Source organism: Populus nigra, chromosome 1 (genome assembly GCF_951802175.1).
Source record: "Populus nigra chromosome 1, ddPopNigr1.1, whole genome shotgun sequence".
In the NCBI taxonomy this organism is placed as follows: domain Eukaryota; kingdom Viridiplantae; phylum Streptophyta; class Magnoliopsida; order Malpighiales; family Salicaceae; genus Populus; species Populus nigra.
Window position 1 is genome coordinate 23,713,867 of NC_084852.1, and position 22,323 is coordinate 23,736,189.

Consider the following 22,323-nt stretch of genomic DNA (forward strand, 5'->3'; position numbering starts at 1 on the left):
CCAAGATATATAAATAATAAGTTATTTAGTATTTGAGATAGTGGTTAATCAATATGTTCAAGTATTTGGATTTTTTTTTAGTCTAAGGAATTCCATGCTTATGGTAAAAACTTGAGTACCTGAAAAAACAATTCCAATTGAGGGGACTTAAAACCCTTCAATAATAAAGTCAGTATATTTATGGGGAAAACAATAAATGTTTTGAAGTAATAAATTCAAGGAACAAAGATTGTTCTTAATTTTTAAATGGGCTCTGAAATATGTATGAGTTTACCTTAAGAGATAAAAAGTTTTGAACCCCTTACCTGGATGGTTCAAGGGGTATTTATACCCTCAAAACCTTATCATTTTTAAAAAGAGAAAGGACTAGAAAGTCCTCTACTTTGGGTGGCATTAATGAAAAATAAATATCCCTTACATGTCATTAATGAGATGATAAGTATGGCAGGTCCTTTAAAAGACCTTGTATACATATATGAGTATAGGAAAATCATTGTATCAATATGAATGATTATTCTAAAAGAAAAAGCATGGCAGTTTATCATGCCTTCATACATTTATTTTAAGGGATCATCTAGGATCAAACATGTAGCCTTAAAACTTGATAATGGTTGAATTCAAATACTTTTAGTTTGACATGTTTGCCAGACCCACGTTACCTTAGGTTTGGCTAACTTCCAAGCCCAAGTTCGTTGGGTCTGAGATGTTTTTCAGACCCATGCTAGCTTAGGCTTGGTTACCGCCAAGCCCAAGTGCTTTGGGTTAAATATATTTGCCAGACCCACGCTACTTTGGGCTTGACTAGCTATTAAGCCTAAGTTGGACCTATCATGTTTGCTAGACCCATGCTTCCTTGGATTTGGCTTACTGCGAAGTCCAAGTTCTTTGGGTCTAGCATGTTCGCCAAACCCATTTTATTTTTCAAGATTTTTTTTTATATTTATAAAAATCTTAACCAAATATTTTAAAACTAGGTCGATTGGGTACAACACTTCCCTGATAAAACCAGTGGCTAAAAGTTTATCTATTTCTTGAGTTATAGTCTTCTATCTTTTTTTCCTAAATTTTTTCTTGTTCTAACAGACCGGATGTGCAGTTGAGTCCACTCTTACTGGTGGGTAGCTATCTTTGGATTGATGCCTGACATCTTTGAGGCATCTATTATGAAATTTAACTTTTGGATATACACAATCTCTAACAATGGTTTCTATTATTTAGGTGTTAAGGTGGATCCCACTTTATTAACAATTTTTTCATCTCCTCCTAAACAAATATCTTTCAATCTCTCAGCAACCCTAGTTCTGATTTTTACCTTTTCATTCAAGGACCCTTATTGGTCCAATATCAGCATTTTCTTGTCCTTCAAACAAGTAGTGACATATTTTCTTGAGGTTTATTGATATCCCCATAATGTGGCTACTTGTTTTTAAGTTGGGAACTTCAATGCCAAGTATCGGGTACTAATGACGACATTGATTTGATATAAAAGGGGGTCTTCCTAAAATGAAATTATAAGCCAATGCCATTTTAATCACTATAAAGCTTTGTTGAAGTGAGACACATTTCAGAGGGGTGCCCATTACAATTAGTAACTTTAAGGCACCTTTCATTGGCACACTTGAACTCTTTATACCAATGAGAGGAGTTTTTACCCGTGTTAGTTTTGAAGAGGGGATTTCCATTTAGATTATAACTTTTGTAGAGTGGATGTTAACTGCACTGCCATCATTTACTAGTACTCGATGTACTCTATGATTGAAGATAACAATGAAAATGATAAGGGCATCCTCATGTGGAAAAGTCACTCTTTTTCTATCTTCAGGAGTAAAAACTATTTGCTTGTGTTATTAAACCATCAATCTAGTTGTGGTGAGAACTTGTTTCCATACTTTATTTTTCTATTGTTAGAATCTCCTTTATACAAGTTCCCCTTAAGATTACATTGATCTCAGGTAAAGCTGTAACAGATGACCAGGTTCTTATATGTTTTGTTCAGGGTGAAAATCCTTTTTTAGAAACTAACGAAGGTAACCCTTAGCTATTAACCTTTCAATTTCCTTCTTCAAGACATAACAATCCTCAGTTTCATGTCCCTTGTCTTTATGAAAAAATATAGTACTTTTTAGATGCGTGTGTACTAAGAGGAGACTTCATGGGTGAATGATATTAGAAAAACTCTTTGCCTTGGATGGCTGCAAAAACTTTGGTAAAGAAAGTGTTCAATAGAGAAGCATGTGCTTCAGGATAACCCAGATATTCTCTGAGCGATTTCTTCTAACTCCTTTTGGGATTGTTGTCTCTTTTGGGAGAGCAGTCTCGCTTGGACAAGCAACCTCGTTTGAGGGACCTTTCTTGCTATTTATCCCTATTAAAATGGGGAGGACCATGACGCAACGTACTTTCCTCCTCTACTTGAATGTGACTTTTCATAGTTTGCTACACTTTAGTAACCTTATATTCGGTAGGGTGTACACCAACCTCCACAAGTTTTTTTTTCCCTCACCCTACTGATAAGGGCTTCTGAAGCTACTGGTTTGATTAAGTCTTTAACCTAAAGCATTTTCTCATTAAATCTCTTGAGGTATGCCTTTGTAGACCCATCCTCTATTTGGGTAATCTTAAATAGTTTAGTTGAACTCTTTTTGGCTGGAATATTTGTACTAAAATGTGCCACTAATTTGGCACAGAGATCACTGAAGTTGGCGACTAAACCTGATTCCAGATTGTTGTACTATACTTTTATTAAACCTTTATAGATCATATGGAGGATCTTGTACATGGCATGGCTGTCCTGAACGACTAGCTCCAGATTGTTGCATATATTCTGTATATGTTCCCTAAGATCTATAAGCCATCATAGTTATCTAGGGTCATTTTGGTGGTGATGTAGTCTCTGGGTATGCAGGTGTTTAACACATGTTTGGATATAAGAGAATCTCTGATTTGATGAACAATGTAGACATCCTCCTAGATGAGTCCTTTTTTCATATGTTTGCCACTTTTATGCCTATCGAGTTTAGAGGAACTTGAAGTCTCTGGTATAGGATGGGGCGATAGACGAACAATTTTTTTTTTCATGCTACTGAAATAAACACCTTAAAAAACCATTTTGCGCCTGAGTGTCATGAGGGCGTGCATGCCTTTTGGAATGGCTCGATGACCCCGAAGGTTGAAAACCCTATAATGGATCATTTTATCCATATTTTTCTTGATATTGTAATTGCCTACGAACACTAAGTGAAGCCTGCTGTTATGGAGGTGAGTGGAGAGATGCAACAACTTGCTGAGGTGGATTTTCTCTTGCTTGTTGATTTCCCAGCACTGTTTGAGTGATGAGTTGTATTTGTTCCATAAGTTATTGAAGGATTGGTTATGCAGGGGTTGGAGTTTTTGATGTGGCAGGGAGTTTAGTAACTTGTCCTTTTCTATGAGTGTTCTGATTATTTGCCATTGATAATGATAATTAGAAAAAAAAAATAGTAAAACAATAAACTTATTATGACTTTTTATAAGTAGTTCTCACAGACAACATCAATGATGATGTCCCAAGATCCAATATATGTAAATAATAGGTTATTTAATGTTTGAGATAATAGTTAATCAATCTGTTCAAGTAGATGAATTTCTTTTTTTTAGTCTAAGAAATTCCAGACTTATGGTAAAAACTTGAGTACAAGCAAAAGTAGTTCCAATCGGGGGGATTTAAAAGTCTTTCGATGATAAAGTCAGTATATTTATGGAAAATATAATCAATGTCTTAAGGCAATAAATGACTTAAAAGAGCCTTAAATTCAAGGAATAAAGATATTTATTATTGAGTTTTAAGTGAGTTAATGCTTTAAAATCTATATAAGTTTATCTTAAGAGATAAGAAGTTCTGAACCTTTACCTGGATGGTTCAGATAGTATTTATACCTTAGAACCTTATCGTTGTCAGATAAGGAAAAGACTAGAAAGTCTTCTGCTTTCGACGGCATTGATGAGAGACAAATATCCCTTACATATCGTTAATGAGACAATAAATACGGTAGGTCTTTTAAGAGACCTTGTATAACCTATGAGCATATGAAAATCATTACATCAAAATGAATAATTATTCTAGATGGAAATGCATTATTGTTTATCTTGTCTTTAATATTTTTATTTTAAGGGATCATCTAGGATCAAATATAGTTTTAGAACTTGGTAATGGTTGAATTCAAATGATTTTGATCTGATATGTTTGCCAGACCCATATTATCTTGGGCTTGGTTGATTGCCAAGCCCAAGTTCCTGGGGTCTTGAATGTTTTTCAAACTCATGCGACCTTAGGCTTTGCTGATTGCCAAACTCAAGTTCTTTAGATCTGACATGTTTTCTAGATCTACGGTACCTTGGGCTTGACTGACTGTCAATTCCAAGTGCTTTGGGTCTGACATGTTTACATGACCAACATTACCTTGGGCTTGGTTGGCTGCCAAGTCCAAGTTCTTTAGGCTTGACATGTTTGTCAGACTCATGCTATCTTGGGTTTGATTAGCTCCCAAGTTCAAGTTATTTGGGTCTAACATGTTTGTGAGACCCACGTTACCTTGGACTTGGCTTGTTTGTCAGACCCACAATATCTTGGATTTGGCTAACTGCTAAGTCCAAGTTCATTGGGTCTGACATGTTCGCTAGACCCATTTTATTTTTAAGATTTTTTTTCTATTTATAAAAATCTTAACCAAATATTTTGACACATAAATAAGTATTATTAGTTAAAAAGGCATGAATATTCAGCTTAGTTAGACTTTAGTTCAATGTTTTTCTAATTATTTATAATCATATATTTTAAATACATAATGTTGACTATTGGGACAACATGACTGATAAATGATTGTGTTAAAATAAAATAAATTAAGTATTATGATTTTATTTTTATTTCTTATGTAATTATTTCAACAAGAAGCATGATATTTATTATAAAAATATCAACTTAAAAGAGAGATAAATAGTAGTAATTAATCTTGAATGAAGAGAAAAAAGAAATAATTGTTGATCCTATCAACAAAATTTTCATTATAAATAGATAACATGATATTTATTTTATTCATTATATATTTATGTCTAGGTGTTGATTGTTAAATAGAATACATGGATCATATTTAAAACATGAGAAAAAATAATGTGTTTTTTACTTCACATATCCTAAATCTTGGAAATTTTTGCGTCATTAAACACACAAACATTATTAAACTTAACTCAACTCAATTTGACTAGTTGATCCAGTAATTTTTCGATCAAAGCCTAACTCGGGTCAGGTTTCTTTTCAAACTATTTTTTAACACTTGACTCGGTCAAGTTGAGATAACTCGAAGATTTAACCCATAATCCAATAAGTTCATCCGTGACTCAGTCAAATTCAATTATTCAAGTGAGATTTGACCAAGCCTTTAACCAGTTGACACCTCAGGCAGAGTCTAACACTATGAATACAAAATCATTGCTAGAGCCTTTAAAGAGAGAACTGAACCCATATGAATACACTAATGAATGTATGCTCAACCCACAGTATCAAAGGACAAATAATAAAACAATAGCTTAAATGCTGCAAGTTTTTTGAACTAGGATGAACAACTTTTAAACTAGATTTTTTTACCTGCGCTATGCTGCGGGGCGAGTCATTTTTTTCTAACATAAAAAAGATATTTAAACGGTGATAATATAAGTGAATTCGGGTTAACTTGACTAACCAGCGATCCAGAATAACCTCATAAGAAGGAAAGGGAAAAAAATAAAAAGTTCAAGGCCTATGAAGGAAAGGGAAAAAAAAAATTTCAAGGCCTATTAACCTAATGTGAAATGATAAAATAAAATAAAAGGACCGAAGTTAGATTAAGCTAATTTTCAAAATCAACAACTCTAACCATGAAATTGAGATGACTATATAGAATACCAAAAAAAATCTTGGACAAATTTCTTAACCATCAAAAAATTAAGAAGAAAATAAATAGTAATCAAAATAATGATGACCAAACCTATTATAAAAACTAATGAAAGAAAATAATAAGGGACTTAATCGATACATAAAATAAGAAAAAGATATAAAAAAGAAAGAACCAAGATTGGATTAAAAAAATAAAGGAAATAGAATACCGAGGGACAAAATTGAAAGAAAAAAAATTAAGAAAAGGATTAAAAAAGAGCAATTAAAAAAATAAGGACTAAATCTAGAAAAAAAAGGAAGTGAAATAAAATGTTAAGTGACAAAATTAAAAGAAAAAAAACAAAGAAAAGGAAAAAAAAACAACAATCAAGAGAATGAGTACCATATTTAATATATAAACAAAACAAAATCAAATGGAAACATATGAAAAAAAAAGAATCCAAAACAAAGAAAGACCAATAAAAAAGAGAGGATCATAATTAAATTTTTTTTCTCCATTTTTTTTATCGAAATAATACAATTTTTACTTTTTAGTTGAATAAAAATCAAGCGATTAGCTAGGGGAAAATCATATCAACGCCCATTGATTTTTCTTTTACCATTATATTTTTTTAATCAAAATAATGTTATTTTTACTTCCTGCACAATAAAAAATTTTGATTGACCCCGGTAACCCCCATCATTCAACCCAACCTATGACCTGAGACATGACGAGGGTTGATTCCCGAGTTAGATTTTAAAAGTATGATAAAAAAACACAAAATATGATATGAAAATTCAATGAAATTAAACAATGAAGGATGAAATTGCCAAAAAAATAATCAAGAAGAAAAGAGAACTCAAAGAATTGCAATGATAAAAATGATGATCAAATTCAACAAAAAAAAAAAAGAATTAAAATCAAATGATTAGGGATGAAATCAAAAAAATAAAATCCAATCAGAAAAAAGATTAAAAGCAAAATAAATAGGAATCAAAAGAATGAGGATCAAATTTGATTAAAAAATCAAATATCAATGAATAAAATTAAAAAAGAACTAAATTAAATTCAATATAATTAAAACATTAAGGACCGTTTTGCAGTTTTGCAAGGACAACACATCTTTTGAGGTGAAGGAGAGAGAAAATTAGAGGAGGAGAAAAATTATCATCGAAGCTCCATCGTGCCCTTGCAGCTAATACATGTCACCCCATCGTATAAGGAGTGACGCGCCGCTTCGAACGCCGTCCTTGAAGGCAACCAGCGACCACCAGGAGGCGTCGCACGCCTTGTTAAAGGGCGTAAGGCTGTAAGCACCTCCCACCTATTGGCACGTGCTAATTATTATTTTTTTTATGATATATAAAAAGACCATAACACCATTAACCCCATACAATAATTGCAAAAAAAAAAAAAACAAGGTCAAAAAACCAAAAATACCTCTTTATCTTAGGGAAAAAAAAAAACCTCAAGAACTATGAGATAATTACATTATAAAAAAACAAATTTTGAAAAAGTCCGCCAAACATTAGTTGTGGTTTTTTTTTCTTTCAAGAACATAAGAATAATTATAAAATGCAATAAATATATGAAAATACAAAATTAATCCTAAATATTTTTTTAATTATTAAGTGTTTTTAAGAAAAACATCAGTTATTTTACTGTATGTTACACTGTGCACAATCTTAATCAAAACACCAATGATTTTTAGTTTTATTTGTAATTTGTAATTGTAAGAAAATATCCGACTAGCCACGCGGTACAATCCCATTTGACAATCATTCCAGCTGCTACTTCCTTCCTGTATACTATAAAAAATAAAAATCCTCCGTGTAGTTTCTCGTCAGCAAAACCCCTCAGAATCAGAGATGGCAAGATCGGGATTGTTGGCTGTTACTCTGCTGTGGACTTTAGTCCTTTTTGGAACCCTAGCAGTCACCCAGGTATTCTAATCTATACCTATTTTATTGTTGTTTGATTAATTTATCTGGATCTGTCAGCTACGATGCTCCGTTGATTCTGTAAAAAAATTAAGAGATTTTTTTTTTTATGATATTGCATTTCTCAATTTTGGTTGCTGATTGGCAAATGAATCTTTGGCAACGATCGGTGGAATATTGTGGATATAAAGCTAAAAATCTGAGTTGCCTTTTATTTTCAGGCGAAGAAATCGAAAGAAGATTTAAAGGAGATTACCCATAAAGTTTACTTTGATGTTGAGATTGATGGAAAACCAGCTGGTATGTTTTTTTTGTGAATTATATTGAAAATACAATTGGTTTTTTTCGTGCCGGTTTCATCTCTCTCTCTCTCTTGTGAATTTAAAACTATGATTTCACATTGTATGTTGTAATAATAGTTATTTTGCTGAATGAAAATCTTTACATCGGTGATTTGAAGTTGTGGTCGTTTTATGGGTGGTTTTACAGCATGGAAAAATTCCCCCAAAAAACTGGATCGAACAAAGAATCCTAAATCCATCCCGAGCCTTCAGTTTGTATATATAATTAGAAAAATAACTTGAAGTTTAGTTTGTATAATTTATTCCTTTTACAAGTTTTGTCGTATCCACTTCCAGTTTGAAATTAGCTGCACTCTGTTTGTAACTTTACTAAAAATTCCGTGATGAAGTTGCTAGGTGCCTGTGCTTTAAAGAAAACTGGTCTGTTTCTCTGTTTATGCTTGATGGAGTTTCTGGCTTTCAAGATGATGTTTGATATCTCTGAGATAAGGACAATATAGTTGGCGATATTTATTATTAGAGTTATAATAACTGTTGTTTTTCAGTTATATGTTCTGCATTTTTTTGTTCTTGAAATTTGTTTTAAAAGATAACACATCTATTCATAGGTCGCATTACCATGGGACTATTTGGCAAGACAGTTCCAAAAACCGCAGGTATAATTTTACGTCTGTTGAGTTTGGTTTCTTGCTTGTTTTTTTTACTTGATTCAGAATGTTATTAAGTAGTTAATATTTCCAATTTGCAGAAAATTTCCGGGCACTGTGCACCGGTAAGCTGCTAAACTAATCATCTATTTTTATCTACATTTTTCTAGTGATTAAACATTTCCTATCTTCATCATGATTAATCCGTTTCAAAAGTAACTGGACTTTGTATTTTTACTGAACATATAACATTTCTTCCATTTTCATCTCTGAGTGTTGATTGTCTAATTGTTCATGAATATCTATCTAACTGCTGGCATGGAAAGTTGTAATATTCTTGAAAGCCCTACAGAGAACAATTAAAGTGCCTTTTTTTTTGTCGCTGGACCGTTTCTTAGAAATAGAATAATGTATTTGGCTGTGGTTTCTTTTTCATAGAATGACCCCATGATCTTGGCAACATACAAGGAACTTGTAAAAGCTGATTTCATACCATACGATTATTTTTTATTGCAGGGGAAAAGGGTATTGGAAAGGATGGGAAACCTCTTCACTACAAGGGGAATGTATTCCACAGGATTATTCCCAGCTTTATGATCCAAGGAGGTGATTTTACACTTGGTGATGGAAGAGGGGGGGAATCAATTTATGGGGAGAACTTTGCTGATGAGAATTTCAAGTTGAAGCACACTGGACCTGGTAGGTGATATGTTCTGTAGTTTTCAATAACAACCTCGTGGTTGCAAGTATGATGAACATGATCTACTTGCGTACAGGGACTTTATCAATGGCAAATGCTGGTCCTGATACAAATGGTTCACAATTCTTCATCACAACCGTGACAACTAGCTGGTAATTACATGTTTTTTTTTAAAAAAAAATTGATGAGATGCACCTGCAACGCTGCTCTAATCTGGTACTGAATTGTAAACTGAGTATTCAAACTGTGTACAGGTTGGATGGCAGACATGTCGTGTTTGGTAAGGTCTTGTCTGGAATGGACGTGGTTTACAAGATGGAAGCTGAAGGCAGGCAAAATGGCACCCCCAAGAGCAAGGTCGTGATTGCAGACAGCGGCGAACTCCCTCTATAAGTGCTCACCACCCTTGCCCCGGGAACCCGCATAATTTGGTGATAGTGGGAGTTATTTTCACCTCATCTAGAAACAAGGCCGCTTAAGGTGAAATCGGTGTGCACGGAGCTGTTAAATATGTTTAAAATGGCCGCTATAAAATGCTTTCAGGTGCCGACAATGTACCAAATGCAATCAAAGATTACCGGTGATGGATTGTTATTTGGCTCATAATTATTTTGATGCATCAAGTGCAGAAGATTTTGGTTAGTTAAGTTTATATATTTATTTACCTAATCAGAAAAAAGATTTATGCGAAGATCACTCAAGTAAAAGGTAATTAACCTGTTTGCAGGATTTAAAAATCTAAAATTCAAATTGCAGCAACGTAAACCGTGCACATGATTTTAGTCCGTGTAACGCACCAAAAAGCAAAGAAAAGTTGTTGGTGCATGCGTTAAATATGCCAGCAAGCAAATAAATCGTCTTTTCGTGTTTAAGCGGCACATGTGATGATCTATGAAAGTGAAAAACATCGTTCCTTGATGTTTTCTAAATCGTCACATTTCTCTCTTCTTAATTGACGTGCACAACTTTTAATTTGTTTTTGTTTTTGGGATTTTGTTTTATTTTAATAGATATTTTTTTATTTAAATTATTTTATATAAATAAAATTTGTTTTAATTTTATTATTTTTTAATTATTTAATATGTCAACTTTTATCTTGTTATCTATTATATTTGAGGTTATTTTTAAAATTCATTTTATTTATGATTTTATCCTTTTTTTTTACTTTGAAATTTTTTTTAATTTTTTTTTTAAATTTTATCCTTTGACATTGAATGATACTTCTTAATTGAGCTCAGAGTTTATGATTTGATTTAACAAGTTGTGAATTTAGAAGATTAATCTATATTTAAAATATTCATTTGAGTTTATTTGTTTTTTTTCAATTTATATTTTTTTAATTTTATCATTTAATATTTAATTTTAATTGAAAATTTAACTCTGTTATTTTTAATTTTTTTTGTAGAATTATTCACTAATTTAAAAATGACATAGGTTATCTCAAGTCTTTTCATGTGTCGTTCTTTGTTAAATTTATTTTTTAAAAAACAATTTTGGTTTTCAATTAAATTAAACCAATTGTTTACATATAAGCATTTTATGCTTACTTCATGATGTTTTTGTTCGCTTAAATATAATTTTGTTGTCTCTTTTTATAATTGAATTTTTTTTTTTAGCTTTCAATGTTTAGTTGATCAGAATTTTGTTTCAATTTAGATTCCATAAAATTATCAGTCTTATATCCTATATCATGAATTTTATGAGTTAACCATAGCTAACCCGAGTTGAGCCAATATGTCATTATCTCAATATTTTTTTAAAAAAATATTTCATTAAATATATCACTATTATCTCAATATTGTATTAATATTATGTATGTTTTGAATTTTTTATTTTCTAATATCTTAAAAAAATTTTAAAAGTTAAAAAAAAAATGATCTCACGTACAGCCTAATACAGATCAAGAATCTAGTAGGTACGTGAACTTGGACCGTTGCAACTTCCAACCAATATAGCTTGAACCAAAATAAAATAAAATTAGGGGATTGGCATCTTCCATGTGGGCAGCTCTGTTTGAACCTAACCAGAAAAAATCAATGCCGCACAAGACAGTTGCCCCGCTAACAATTTTAATATTTTTGGCAGTCAGAAGTTAACTCCATTTCCTCTTCCTTTCTTTTGCCCATGTTGAACTGTCCACTAAACCAAATTCATGCCATTAATCCACATCTTAATACGGATTTACCTTCCTAGAGTTCTTTAGCATAAAAAACAACTGAGCGAACGGATTATTTAACAAAGAAGAATAAGTTGACTACTGATTCAGACAATACTGAGAGAACAAAGAGGGAATTATATTAGCCTGCGGTGTGACCAGCAAAAAGTTCATCGTTTCCACAGTATTAACAGGCTCCGAAAACTGCTCAAAGTGGTTCATGTTACATTGATAGCAGAGATTAATGTTCCAAGAAACTAGAAGCACTAGAGATCAGGGCAAAGACACGATATAGTTTGAAGGACCAGACCTTTTCTGTCTTATTTATCATACGAACTTGCCTGATTTTGTGGCTTTTATAGCTTTATCAGTTGAAAGAACCCATCTCAAATCTAGATATCTCAAGGTAATAGCAAGCTTGAAAAGGATCTTTGATGAATGAAAAATTCTTTATCCGTTACCATCACCTCAGTACCAGAACGACCATATCATTTTTTTCATCTCTGTCACAACCTGAATGAACAAATAATTAACCTCCTCCTTTTTTAATGAAAGAAATATGAGAACTATGGCCCTTTAACCTCAACCCTCAATCTTCATCAAGTGCTACCTTGAAAACGTCATCTCTATCTGCCTGTGGAACCAGTTGTTGATGACCTGTATCATGTCAACAATTCACATTTCCTTCCTCTTGCTCCTCCAACCATGTCTATTTCACCAACAACAGAAAAAACAACAAATACATTTCCCTTTCCACAGTAAATTTCATCTAGAATTTATTGCCACAGATCAACCATTTCCAGAATTCGAAATGCATAAATAACATATACAACTCACCATATATGTCAACAAGGAAAATGACATTCTTTGGAGTACTAACATAGCTATCCTATGGCCAGAGAATTTGTTAGATAGAGGGAAAGTAGGTTTGTTAAGAACTTGTACCATAAGACAGCAGTCTCACAAATCGAAGGATATGGTTTTGGGGAATCAGAATTTGTGTTTTGCGTATTTTTCCATACTTCTTGAGAAACATTACTTGATGGCTTAGTTTTATCATGTCCTAATTGAAGGATGTCTTCAGATTCCCCCTGGGCTCCTGCCTATTAACCTAGATAATATACACTCAAAAAACTTGGAACCGCGGATTGATTAGCCTTAACACGAATCAGTTTTTTAAATATGTTAGACAACATAAACCTAGCCTCTAACAATGACTGCCAATACTGTGAGAACAATCCACGTTCCCAAGGCATGCCAAAAGTCCAACCATGCACACAACAAATTCTGTACTTTTTTTCAGTCAAGATGGCTAAAAGGTTTTGAGAATCTAAAAGCAAAGGCCCTAATACAACAGACTGGCATGAATATCTAAATCATAGTTAACAATTTGATGGTTCCCCTAATCCAAGTTCAACATCCATATTATCATCCACAAAGTCATCATATGGAAAGAAAGTATATCTAGCAGTGCTGGTTGCAGCAACAACTGTCCAACAAAAGCAGAGTCAAAGATTTGTCAGTTCACCTCGATCCTACCAAGTTTAGGCCTGAATAGTCTTTTGCAGTCGGGGGCCTGTTTAAGATGCTCAAACAAGCACACAAATAGCTGCAGCAATCACTTTCCATGACCATTCTAAAGAGCAGGGAGGTTGCAGAATTGTGACATGGTAGTAAAATATGCCGCAACATGTCACTTCCTCTCTGTTTTCCAGATTCTAGCTCTACAATGACACTACGTTCCAAATTCAGTACATGTTATCATTTGAGAATTCAAAAACATGAAACTTGACTTCATCAACGCATCTACAAAATTATATTCTACCTACAACCGACACAATCAGCTTCAACAAAATGCTGCATCGATTCACGACTTCATTTTGTACCCTCTAGCCAGTATCATAAATAAGAACTTTTTAAGGAGCAAAATCACAGACCTAGCTGCCTGATTGCAAAATTTCTCCCATCCATCCGCGACAGCAAATGAATCAATAAAAAACATGGAAGCAAAGATAAAAGGCAAACAGAACATAAATACCTTATTACGTCTGCGGGGTTCGGGGATACAATGCAGTAAAACCAGCCTTCAATTCATCGTCCTTATAAAACATAACAACAAACACCGTGTAAGCATACATAACCATCATTATCAACACCAGACCTCCCTCTCCACCACAATCACCCACCAGGTGACTGACTAACTTATAAACGACGACTCAAAACAAGACAAACAGACACGCGACAGACACTCAAAACAGAATCAGAGATTATTATTAATTGACTGACTAAGCATGATCAAGCAAAAATGATCGAGATTACTTTAACTGATTGATTTCAAGACTCGTTGCTATTGTTCTCCAAATTGCTTTCTCCTCCATTCTTGACACGACGCCGTTCCTGAACAATATTGGAGAAATTGACTGATAAATCGGAGTAAATCGACATTACCTTGGATATATTTCCATTAATCTCGCGAATTAATGAAACGTTTTTAACAAGATTATCTGGAATCTTCGACTGGTGATTGGCGTTCACTTGTTGAATCAAGTCACGGTTGTGATCCAGTACGCTCTGCACCTGCTTGAAACTCTTGCTCAGTGTATCCCACGCCTCAACGTCACACTCCTCTTCCTCTTCGCCGTTCTTTGCATCTCCTCCGCCATCTTTAACTCGCTTTTTGTTTGGTTTTGGTGAAGCTATGGCGATGCCGGTGGTGTTGTCCATGGTAGGCACTTGTTCCTCCTCCACCAGTGATGATTATTCAAGCTTTGTCATGCATTTATGTGAGTTTAGCCTCTCTCTCCCTCTCGATTTTGTCACTGAGGTTCCTTTTTTTAGCAGAAATGGTGAAAATCAAACTCGTAAGTCGTATGGTTGTTTTTATATCTTGTGTTAAGAGAGAAACAGGCCGGGGCGAAGACTAGCCGACTTAACTTGGCGGTCTGTGGTCGTTGGCTGTGATTGGAGAAGTTGACAGCGCAATCGGGTGTTTGGAAACTATTGGCTCGTGCTATTTGGTGAGTTTTGATTGATCGGTCAAAGGAGTGGTGATGGTAGCTGGGTAAGTGGAATGATTCTTTAACAGAAAAAGTGGCGGGCCTCGCGGCTATTGCTGCCGAGCTTCGATATTCTTAAGTATCTCAAAGGAGATGTCTTGTTGGCTGAATGCATGATTTTACTTATGTTAGAATAATAAATATCTTCTCGTTATAAAATAAATAAATAAATATCTCTCGTGGATAGCGGTGTAAGGCAGTGATCGGAATAGTAATAACAGGCGGGTTTTTTTTAATATTATTTTTATTATTTAATAATATTTTAAAAAAATATTTTTTTAAAAAAATATTTTTGATGTTAACATATAAAAATAATTTATAAATATTAAAAAATTTAATTTAAAACAAAAATAATTTAGATTTTTTTAAAACTCCATATAAACCTTTTGGCGCGTTCCTAAAAAATTTAATTTTTTTTATTAAAATTTAATATGGTTTGTATGTTTTAGATCATTTTAATGTGCTGATATAAAAAATAATTTTTAAAAAATAAAAAAACATCATTGATATACATTTCAATACAAAAAATTATTTAAAAAGCAACCACTACCACACTACTAAACATATTCCTAATTGTATTAGGATACTCACCTTAAGGGACACGTTGACTTTAAAAAATAACAGCGTGAAATTACAGTGTGACGATGGGTTATAAATATTTTTTTTATAATTAGCAAAGATAAATTTATAGGATCACGTTAATTTTTTAAAAATAATATTATCCTTAAATTTATCTTGCTATGTTTAAATAGTATAAATTTTATTAAATATTATTATTTTCAAATTCAATAAGATAATTATCATATTTTTTAAAAAAATATTTAATAAATATTATGCTTTCAAAACACTTAAATTTTTAAACAGATGGACTCACGTACTCCTCTTTCTCTCTTTTTAATTGTGTTAAAAAAAACTACAATAAATTTTCTAGAATGTCTTCTCAAGAGATGGTTGCCATTAGAACAATTCTTTTCAACAATGATTCAATGTGTTATAATTTTTTTTTGATTAATTTCATAGACCTTAAAATTAATGACCATGTAAGTTTCTAATGGCCCTAAAATTTATAAAACTTGAATTTATAATTTCTAAAAAGTAAACTCATGATCTAACCAATTAAGCTACCCGCTTTAAAATTACTTCATATCCATGTTATTGATAAAATAGTTGGATGCATTAAAACAGCTTCTTAAAAGTGTTCCTGTCGATTCAGAGAGTGCGCTACTATGCCTTAATCTATCCTAATCTCAATAATCTTAAATCATGTCAATCACACCAATTAATTTATCATTCTATCACTTGTTGTTTATTTAATGTCTGGATTTTAAAGATGCACTTGTTTTACTGCGGATAGCGCTAGGTCGCATCCTGCACACTGATATTACTTGAGAATAGTATGGCAGCACGCTCCCTTGGTAAATTAGCTGTACTATCCTTTTTAAATTAATTTTTTTAAATATAAAAAAAGATGATTATGTTCTTAAAAAGTAAGAAAATTTTAATGAATAATTTAAATTTTAATTAATTTAATAAAATAAAAAATATAAGATAACAACAAAAAAAAATAAAAAAAATAGTGTTCTGATCAAAGTTAGGTTAACACGTGAAATATATAATATGGACATGAGATATATCAATATTGCATATTTATCGTGAGTTATAAATCATGAGGTCAAAATAATTAGATAGAAAAAAAGATTGATAATAAATAAAAATAAAATTTTAAAAATAAAAAAATAAATATAATTCAAGATATTTAATAGCACAACAAAAGTCATTTATCCGGTTGTGTTTAATAAATTTATTTATTAAAATTAATTTGTAATAAAAATTGACAGACATATAGAGTTTATTGAATAAAATAAAAAGAAAACAAATACCATGTAAGGTTGAACATATTGAAAATATCATAAAAAATAAGTATTTTAATTTATATAAATAAATTTAATATATATAAAATATATAAAAATAATTACAATGAATTATACTGAAAAGTAAAGACACCTAATATAATTAAAAAATAATTATTATTTAAAAAGGTTAAATAAGCTAAAAACAAATTACATAGGAGTGGTATTAATTAAAAAACAAACTTAAAAAATATTTAAAAAGACATAAAAAAGGTAATAACTGAAAACAATACCAAAAAATATTACCAAAAAAGAAAAAGCTAGGTGCATGGACCATGAAGTATAGTTACGCGCACCTGAGTTTGCTATTTTTTTAAAAAACAAAATAGGTAGATGACACGCCACATGTTGTGGCAAACGACATGTTGTTTACTAGCTTAGAACAGTGGATAAAAAATTAGGCTTACATGTTTTTTACTAAAATAAACTTGTTTTCAACCCATTTCAATCATAAAAACATCCTACAAACACCCTCAGAACACCAACAAACAAACTCATGAAACCCAAAAAAGGTTCAAACCACTAAATCAAATTGGAAAAAATATTGCATCCTTTATCTAGTTCTAATTTTCAGCTTATATTGAAATTTAAAACAACCACCATAAAACTTTCCTCATCTAGTGTAACCCATTGATACCAGTTCTAACTTGTTTGGTGGTCGGAATATCACCACGAAAAGGTTTCTCTATCTTCACTAGAATTCAACAACTCCTCTTTTTTTTTTCCATGAAAAAAGGACTGAAAAATAAAGTTTGGTATTAAAATGTATTTTTTAAAAGTTAAAGGGACTAGCCATATTATAGCAAAAAAATCTTAGGGACTAAAATATACTTCACGAACAAATTTGAAAGTGCCATTTATATTACCCATTTTTTTCATTTCAGTCCTTTGTCTTTCAATTCAACCCTCCCTAAAAAAACATGCATTTGGATGATAATTTTGGCTCAAAATAACTTAATTGTACAAAGAAAAAAAATTCAAGGATTAAATTGAAATTTTGAAAAAATAATCATTACAACACAAGCTTTAGTTTTTGTTAATTGCTTCCAATGATGTTGAGTTTCAATTAGTAAAACTCATTTTAATTCTAAAATAATTGGAATATAGGATTAAAAGGAAAATTAAGTTTGAAATAGTTGACTGCAATTTTTGTTATCAAAATGATTGGAAAAATCTTTGAGATTAATGATGCATTGTTTACGTTACAACCCAAAACAAATTATGTCTTATTGTAATCTCGATTGTTTTTATAATAATAATAATAATGTTAAAAAAGTGAGAGTGGGGATTGATGAGAGCCTTATATATCAAATCAATTTAAAAATGAGGTTTGATAATCAGTTTATTTTTTAATTCAAATAATTAATTTATTTTTTTTAGTTAAGATATCTGATGACTTGATATGAGAAGTTCAAGAATTGGTAGTTGGCAATGCTTAATAGTTAATATTTGCAAAAACTTTTCTTTTGTAGATTTAATAATTCTTATATGCTTAAATATCTTTTTAGAAAGATAAAATATATTGATATTTTAGAGATATAGACTCTGAAAATATGTATGTTAAAAATATTAAGAATAAAGAGATTGTTAACCTTGAGATTGAATGATTTATGGTGTATTTTATAATCCATGAGTCTTATTTTTATTTTATATTTTAGGGAGAGGAGGGGCTAAATTATTAGTTCACCCTTATAATATTTTGAATTGTATTCTATTCAAAATGTATTGGATCAATATAAGATATTAAGGGATCTGAGTGAGATTGTGGAAAAATGTTCAAGGGAGTATTGAGTTCAGACAAAGTGTTTGAACTTATTAAAGATGAAAAATAAATCCAGGTGTGTTACCTGAATCTAAATATGTTAAGCTGAGACATAGTATCTCGAGCCCATGTGTATGTTAGGCAGCACACCCAATATAGGCTTGGGCTACTAGAGATGTTTTTTTTATTGGATTTTTTAAGAGGTTTTTTAAGACTGTTAAATATGAATTTATAAGTTATTTTTATTATAAAGAATGCATCGAATTCATAATCTAATAACTTTCTAAGCAAGTCTCTCCTTCCTAAAAAAATGTTATCAAATCCAAGGTGTTGCCAGATTCTTTTGCATATTAAAGATGCAAGTCCATTGAAATGTAAATCAAATTACTGAAGAAAGTCCATCTTCAAGTGATATAGTATGTTTACAAGAGAGGATAACTAGTGGAAAATTATGAAACGGAAGGATGGACATGGGCTTGTCCATCTAGTTGTTGTGAAACAATTTGACCCATTTGTATATTACAGTTGAGAAAATAGATCTTAATACGGCGACGCATCTATCCTTGATGATTACTATACGAGGACTAAAATAATCTCAACTTAATTTATTATTATTTGATAAGCAATTTCCAAAGGCACATTTGTCATACATTTTGTACAAAACACAGATGTATTATAATGCAGAGTGTGATTTTAACAAAATTACGGAAGGTATTTTGTTTTCCTTTACCCAAATTCAAATGATCAAATTCGTACTTCTAGCAAATTGAATCCGTGACAATTATGACCGTACATAGCATAGAAAGGGCAAATTTTATTATTTCAAGGGCACTAATTGGAATTGATTTGCCACCACTGGGCCAAGTGAGCAACACAACAAAGATCTCCATGCTAGCCAATTTATTAGATAAGCCCACTTCATGGTGGTTTTCATTCAACTCTTTGGATTGGTTCTTCATACATAGGGTTAGCTAATAATTTAGGTTGCTTCGTGCAATGTGGAACAGCAGTCTGCTCCGTTTCTATGGTAGAACTTGGTGAATTCCATTGATGTTCTTCAATGGAACATGGGGTTTTTAATTTCGCTGCAACAAGGAAAGTATGGAACTGTTCGTGTCCTATTGGCCTCAAGAACTTCAGCTCATCATCACTTCTTTCATGAAGCAGACACTGCATCTTCCTCCTCTGCACCTCATCCTTCACTCTCTAGAAAGAGAAAACAGAAAGCAATAAATACCCTCAACAAAACATTCTCAGCTTATTGCAGATAGAAATCCAAGATATGCAAACAGTGGTGAAAATATCATATGCTTCATTTTGTAGCATTGGAAATTTTTAACGAGGAATCTATATCTACCGCTACTACAAAACAAAGATGCAACTCTAGAATTCCAAGAAGTATTCAAAGCATTCCTAAGATGCCCTGCACAATCTTTGCCTTCCCACAATTTAGAAACTCAATTGCCGTTGTTTTGGATCCAACACGTCCATCCTATTCAGGAAGCTAGTAGCTTACCTGCTAGCGAAAAAAGTCCAAAAGGAGCAGATTCCTAGAAACTAACCATGCCTGTCATTCACATTTGGAAGAGGCCTGTCATAATCATAAAATTTCATTTATAACAACCCTTCATTTAAAATACGAATAATATAAAGAGTAGAAGAAACGCTCTTAAATCAAGTTCTCATGCTCGAGCTGAGAATGAAGTGTAAGAATATTGCAGTAACATGCCTGATGAGATTGATAATTTCTTTTAGAGACTGGTACTAAATTATTACCGGCAAATTATTGGAATCATCAGTGTCTGATTCTCTAGCACTCTAATGTAACTATCTTCTAAGAAAGTAACTTGATGATCTACCCTAGATGAAGCAAGTTCATTCATTGCATCATTTATTGAAACCCAATTAAAAACCTACCATCCCTTTCCATATTTACCATCTTTTGACACTAAAAGTGATGACTTAAGTCTGCAGCCTGCCCTTCGAAACATATGAAATTGGTGTCCAGCTATAAGAATGATTCCTTTTAAAAACTTTTGAAAGCAGAAGATTTCTATGGCAATGATTTCTCAACAGAAAGATAGATGTTCACAGAAATCCCTCTTCAGTATCAAGCAGTAAAAGCTCTGTCCGAAAATTCACATGCTAAATTATGTTTAACAGCTCAATATTAACGTATCCCACTCATTTATGATTTTCAATCGTAATTTTGTTTCTCAGAACAACCATATCACCAACTTTCAATCAAAAGATACTTTCACATCAAGCAAATGCATCAACCGGTAACTGATCATCAAAACAAACTCTTCAGCAACAAAACAGTAAAAAAGTTTGGAAACAAACCTGCAACAATCTCGTGTCAAACGTAGGCAATCCAACTTGTTCAACAGAAAGGGAGCCAAACAAGTTTCCCAACAAAGCAGCATCAGGCACAGCCAATCCTTGAACCAACCCCGCCACAAACCCACCAAAGAAACTATCCCCTGCACCGGTAGGATCCTCTTGATTTGCCAAAAACGGCGAAATCCCCAACTCCCCGTCTTTCCAATACACTTTACAGCCATGTTTCCCGTTAGTCACCACGACACAACACCACTTCCTCACCTTTTCCACATCCATAAACACCGCCTCCTCCGATGACGCCTTTAAAACCCCAATTCGGGGTAACAACGTATAAAAGCCTGTCTCCTCTAATTTAACAAGCTTAACAGTCCCATCAACGCCATCAAATACCCTGATTAAAGCTTGAATATCAGCAAATACAACATCACAAATCTCAATCATTCTCTCAAGCGTCTCGGGCAGTATTTCCCCGCCAACACCAACTGCCATTCCATACTTGAACCTCGTTTCTGGAAGATCCGATGGCCTAATCGGGTCACAAGCACAGACACGCTTTAAGATCCGATCTTGATGATCATTTCCATGAAGACCCGGATCAAAATAAGAGTGAAAAACAGTAGTTTTCAAAGTGGGAATTACAATTGGGGTATAACTAACTGGGTATTTAAAATCTTCCCCAACTTTCGATACTAAATTACAAGAAACTGACACTCCATTGAAAACATTGGAAATGAAAGAGGCTGCACCACCAAGCGATACAGCTTTAACGGCGTTGTTTTGGATCAAAACATCGTGGCAGTAATTGCCCACAATTAAAACACGGCTTTGCTGCTGGCTTTTGTGGGCCGCTGACTCCGCTGTTGTAACCATTGTCGAGAAGTTGATGTAATTGTCGAAGGTTTGCAGTTCATGAGCGAGAGAGAGCTAAACTTGGAAAGGTCAGGTACAAAAACACGCTTACGCGAAATGAAGGAGAAGTGTGTGGCCGTCTGTGTTTGTGAGTGCGAAGGGAAAGTACAAAAATGGGTTATCTTTCGAACGAAAGAGGACGCGCGCCAGACATAGAGAGTCTGTGTGGCGTACGGCGCAGAGAGAGAGAGAGAGAAGATTTTTGGTGCTGTTAAATGCTTATTTTGGAGGGAGGTGAGGAACAAATTTTATATCTTTGCTCTTGTCTTATAGAGCTAAAACATTGAATGGTATTGATGATGGGTAGATGGTGTAATTATACACACAGATCAGTCGTCTAATAACACTAGAGAATCCTCAATCCTGGTATAGTTTTCGACCAAAATATACATTCATGTGCTTTCATTGAATGTTAATTTGATTTGTTAGACATCAACAGTCCTTTAAGATTCTTTTCTCTGCGTGGTGTCAACTACCTTTTCCAGGTGGAAAAAAAAACATTATTTTTTTATACAAGAACACAGCTTGCACTGCTGCATAAGCATTATTAGAGCATTATTATAGAGTATTTAATATTATGATAATGATTATTTTTTAAAATATATTTGTAATATTAGTATATTAAAATAATTTAAAAACACATTAAAAAATAATTTGAAGAAAAAAAATCAATTGTTTTGAAAAATACGGTCAATCCCAAAAATAAATGAT

The 22,323-nt window shown here is 32.6% G+C and overlaps 3 protein-coding genes across 9 annotated transcripts; 1 reads left to right on the forward strand and 2 right to left on the reverse strand.

Moving 5' to 3' along the window:
* Positions 1–7,637: 7,637 nt before the first annotated feature.
* LOC133698719 (peptidyl-prolyl cis-trans isomerase CYP20-1-like) lies at positions 7,638–10,119 on the forward strand. The gene is made up of 7 exons (XM_062122126.1): positions 7,638–7,831; positions 8,050–8,128; positions 8,739–8,786; positions 8,879–8,902; positions 9,294–9,476; positions 9,554–9,629; positions 9,732–10,119. Exons 1-7 carry the CDS (start codon positions 7,757–7,759, stop codon positions 9,868–9,870), a joined length of 624 nt encoding a protein of 207 aa, XP_061978110.1. The 5' UTR covers positions 7,638–7,756; the 3' UTR covers positions 9,871–10,119.
* Positions 10,120–11,750: 1,631 nt separating this feature from the next.
* LOC133692110 (protein ELF4-LIKE 1-like) lies at positions 11,751–14,798 on the reverse strand. 6 transcript variants are annotated; one of them, XR_009841825.1, is made up of 3 exons: positions 14,081–14,220; positions 13,671–13,731; positions 11,751–12,289 (listed from the first exon to the last, which is right to left on the reverse strand). XR_009841825.1 is itself a non-coding variant. In XM_062112818.1 (2 exons), the coding sequence occupies exons 1-2, from the start codon at positions 14,354–14,356 to the stop codon at positions 13,675–13,677; spliced, it is 333 nt and encodes a 110-aa protein (XP_061968802.1). In that variant the 5' UTR covers positions 14,357–14,798; the 3' UTR covers positions 12,979–13,674. The 6 variants fall into 6 exon arrangements, 1 of the variants encoding a protein (XP_061968802.1); XR_009841823.1 differs by having other exon boundaries at positions 11,751–12,341; XR_009841806.1 differs by having other exon boundaries at positions 11,751–13,356.
* Positions 14,799–19,154: 4,356 nt separating this feature from the next.
* LOC133697313 (inositol 3-kinase-like) lies at positions 19,155–22,002 on the reverse strand. 2 transcript variants are annotated; one of them, XM_062119794.1, is made up of 3 exons: positions 20,704–22,002; positions 19,877–19,927; positions 19,430–19,566 (listed from the first exon to the last, which is right to left on the reverse strand). In XM_062119794.1, exons 1-2 carry the CDS (start codon positions 21,571–21,573, stop codon positions 19,880–19,882), a joined length of 918 nt encoding a protein of 305 aa, XP_061975778.1. In that variant the 5' UTR covers positions 21,574–22,002; the 3' UTR covers positions 19,430–19,566; positions 19,877–19,879. The 2 variants fall into 2 exon arrangements, with proteins under 2 accessions (XP_061975774.1, XP_061975778.1); XM_062119790.1 differs by lacking the exon at positions 19,877–19,927 and having other exon boundaries at positions 19,155–19,566; positions 20,704–21,995.
* Between the last annotated feature and the right edge of the window lie 321 nt (positions 22,003–22,323).